Source organism: Cibotium barometz, chromosome 27, assembly GCF_041138505.1.
Source record: "Cibotium barometz isolate CiBa-2024 chromosome 27, ASM4113850v1, whole genome shotgun sequence".
Taxonomy (NCBI): Eukaryota; Viridiplantae; Streptophyta; class Polypodiopsida; order Cyatheales; family Cibotiaceae; genus Cibotium; species Cibotium barometz.
In genome coordinates, this window is record NC_141072.1 from 31,353,083 (window position 1) to 31,356,945 (window position 3,863).

Sequence of the window (3,863 nt, forward strand, 5' to 3'; positions counted from 1 at the left end):
ACGACCGAGGATTGTGTTACCAAGACCTACAAGATCACCTCAGTGTCAGAGTTGCCATATAAGGACCGGTCCCTCCATTTGCACAAGCGACATGATCCCATGGAGATACCCACACCAGCTATCAAAACGATACCTGGATATACAGGCCACCAGGTCATCTCCCTCTAGTCTTACATTCCATAGCTTTTGGATGCAACCATCAAAGAAATGATGGGTTTAGTGATTGTGTGTAGTGTTCTAATCTGTTGAATTTCACATTTGTCATGGCCATCCAACATGCTGCAGCATGCTACCCAACACATATTTGCAAGGTCACATGGATCTACAGGGAGAGAGATCATCCTGGACAACCAAACTGCAGACAAAACAACTGCAAAAGAGCTGCTATACTATGACGACCCCCGACCGGTCGGCAAGATACTGGTGGAGAAGCACAAGATGCCAGGATATCAGGTTCCTCATTTCATCATCATTTCACAGTGTTGAGGGTACTTGATAAAGAAAACAAATTTGTCTGCGGGCCCTTGCCTGAGTGGCTATTGCACTCCGCTTCCCAAAAGGGGGCGTTGAGTTGGAACCCTGACTCTTACATACATACATACATATGTATGTACACACGTACATAAGCATATACATTAAAAAACTTAAACAAGAAAACAAACCTTTCCTCATGGCTTTCACATAATCCTCATGACCTGAGCTGGTTATCAGGGTTATATTCCAGCCAAAAGTAATCATGTGTATGGTAAGACTGCCGGAAAAGCCTCAGATTTGGCAGCTGTGGCTGAGAAAACTTTGCTGAGGAGAGAAAATCTGAATGCTATGGTAGAGCTGGTTGACATCCCTCCACAGGTAGCATTTCAGCCAACACAATATTATTTCCTCCTCCTTTTTTTGTAAAATCCAGCCAAAAATCATGGTTATATCTCTCGCATTTCATCATTTCTTAAAAGGGATAAGACTTATTTTGTACTGTTAATTAAATGGAGGACTTCACTTAACATTTCTATATACTTCCTTGGCAATACAAGGAAGTTTTGCAATTTCAACAACCTAAGGCTATGGATTGCAATGCACAAGGTGATGTCCATGCATAGTCGTCAACATGGCAAAACATATTCAATATCAGGTCATCACAAATTTATGAATATGTAATATAGGAGAAATGTATATGGATTACAAAGCTGCAATATAATGCCACCTCATCAAGCCATAAGTGCCCAGACCCTTCTTCTTCACCAAGGCCAAGTGTTAAACAATACAATATGGATGAAAATGCATGCATCAATACCCACCTCTTGCAAAAGTATACATAATGTTTTAATTATAAATATGGAGCATTGATTACAATAGAGTGCAGCGTAACCGTAACCTGCCATGTGTGGCGAGAATGCAAGATAAAATGGAGAAGGCCCCCTCCATGTGTGGCTGCTTTGAAGGGCCAAGGGGGTCACATAGTGGAAAAATCATAATAAGAATGTGAAGCTTCCTCTAGACCCTCTAAAGGGCAGCTGCATCAGTGAAGGGGTGGATAGAACCTTGAAACATGACTCATAAGTCATCAATTCATTCACTTGGAACACTATTTAAATGTCATCAAATACATTTTAGCACCTGAATAGTTATAACAAAACACGGGATTTTGAAGGAATTTTTGAAGTGAATTACTAATGGATTATAAGCATCTGGACTTGTCACTGTTTTTCGATGTAGGGGCGTCCTGACCTTTATGCACAAGCCATGGAGCACTACCACATGGAAGAGAGGCATCCACTTGATATCAGAGTTAACAAGGCTAGAGTGCATGTACGTTTCTCATAACAATTTTGATTTATTGGCATAAAAGCATAAACAACAAATAGGCTGCACTTCTATGAAAACCACGATATGATGTGGGTTCTATGAAAGCCTCATATCACATACATGCACTGAGTAAATAAAAATACATGTTTTTGTGAATACATAATCCTTTAAGTATACATACTTGTAAGGTGAACATTTAACATTTCTATATGAACTCAAAGATATTACACATGCTAATGAAGAATATGCCTCTTGTAAATGTAAAGATTAAATTATATGTAGACCTGATAAAGCTAATCCTCTCTTGTACACTTAAGTGATTACTACCATTTTGAACATTTTGTCATTGATGGCCTCAGAGAATGTAAGTGAAGATAATAAACAATTGTCAGTTAACCTGCAAGTCTATTGTTTAAGTAGCCTAAATTTGTGCCCTTTCATGTTTGAAAGATTGAATTCCAAGAAAGAAGACCAGACTACAGATTAAAAGAAAGGATTGAACCTGATATAAAAGAAGTTATGGAAGCCAAACATCGGGTCCATGGCTACACTGGTCATGTCCATGCTTCACAGGTTATCAATCAAATCCTTTTCTGATCATCTAATGATGTCTAATGTGAGATCTCAAATTATTACAATATGGTTGCATAGCTTCTCAATCACAAACTAGATTAAAACTGCCCAAGACCATGGCTAACTGCCCAACTAGATCACAATTAAGAGCAATTTTTAATGTGCATTAAGTTTCATCATTGCATTAATTTTATTGAAAATTATTAATGTGCATTGGTGACATTGTTGCAATAATAATGGTGTTTAGATAAAGTACATGATTTAGGTGCTCAATTATCAACAGCCAAGTATTCCCAATGTGCACTGAATAATATATATTTTGCCACAAAAAAGAAGAAGAAGAAGAAGCAAAAGGCAAAGGCCATGACTAGAACTACCCAACTCCACAATTTAGCTATTTTCAATTTAATACCTATTTAATGATGATGCCTATTTTCAATTTAATACATATTAATGATACCTATTTTCAATTTAATACCTATTAAATTGAATACCTACCCAACTCCACAATTTAGCTATTTTCAATTTAATACCTATTAAATTGAATACCTACCCAACTCCACAATTTAGCTATTTTCAATTTAATACCTATTTAATGATGATGCCTATTTTCAATTTAATACATATTAATGACAATTTAATACCTATTAATGATGATGCCTTTTATTCATGGGACTTGGATAAGTTCCCACAATTGAGGGATTTTTATTGTGCAATTGAACTCATTGCTGCTTTATTTACAAAACTTGCAGCATGTATATGGGAGATCTTATGGTAAGATTACCAGAAATTTGCATGAGAAGCCTGCTGAGCCTGAAACCTCAGAGAAGTATTTGGAATTCACTGACAACCGTGCACTGATGGACCAAAGTGGAGAGCTTCTGATACCATGATTATGCTCATCATGCACTCCCGCTAAAGTGTTTTATTCTTTGTTTAGGAAAGCAGAAACAATCAACTGGTTTTCTCAACATGTTTTTGCCTTTCTGAGCATATGAATTGACTTTACATTCTGTGCTAATTATAGTATTATAGTTGATATTCCAGTTGCCATAAATATATGATATATTTTGTGGCCTGACACCAACTCCAAAGAAACTTGAGGAGAACAAATCTTGGGTTTTTTTTTTCCCTTGAAAAAAACATCAAATATGCTTAGAAAATAATCACTATGGGCCTAATTGTTCAACCCTCAATGTGTGTATGTGTACGCGTGCGCATGCGCATGTTGTGCAAGTTTTTACGTTATATATATATATATATATATATATATATATATATATATATATATATATATATATTACAATGGCATTATTCTAGCATAGATAATGTGTATCCTAGTAGAGAGGCTAAGGGAGTAGTGTAAAAGGTGGTCAATTGGATTCTTTGAAATATTTTTTTTGGGACCAATAATTATATATATATATATATATATATATATATATATATATATATATAATCAGCAAAGACCTCTTTACATCAAAACA

The 3,863-nt window shown here is 35.9% G+C and overlaps 1 protein-coding gene across 1 annotated transcript in view; it reads left to right on the forward strand.

Moving 5' to 3' along the window:
- LOC147623282 (uncharacterized) overlaps window positions 1-3,408 on the forward strand; it is a 4,650-nt gene extending 1,242 nt beyond the window's left edge. The window contains exons 3-8 of the mRNA XM_086821832.1: window positions 1-153; window positions 286-453; window positions 712-852; window positions 1,714-1,806; window positions 2,254-2,376; window positions 3,129-3,408. The exon at window positions 1-153 is cut by the window's left edge and continues 13 nt beyond it. Of these exons, the coding sequence (XP_086677958.1) occupies window positions 1-153; window positions 286-453; window positions 712-852; window positions 1,714-1,806; window positions 2,254-2,376; window positions 3,129-3,269 (819 nt within the window). The 3' untranslated portion in view covers window positions 3,270-3,408. The remainder of the gene's footprint in view (window positions 154-285; window positions 454-711; window positions 853-1,713; window positions 1,807-2,253; window positions 2,377-3,128) is intronic.
- The last annotated feature ends 455 nt before the right edge of the window (window positions 3,409-3,863 follow it).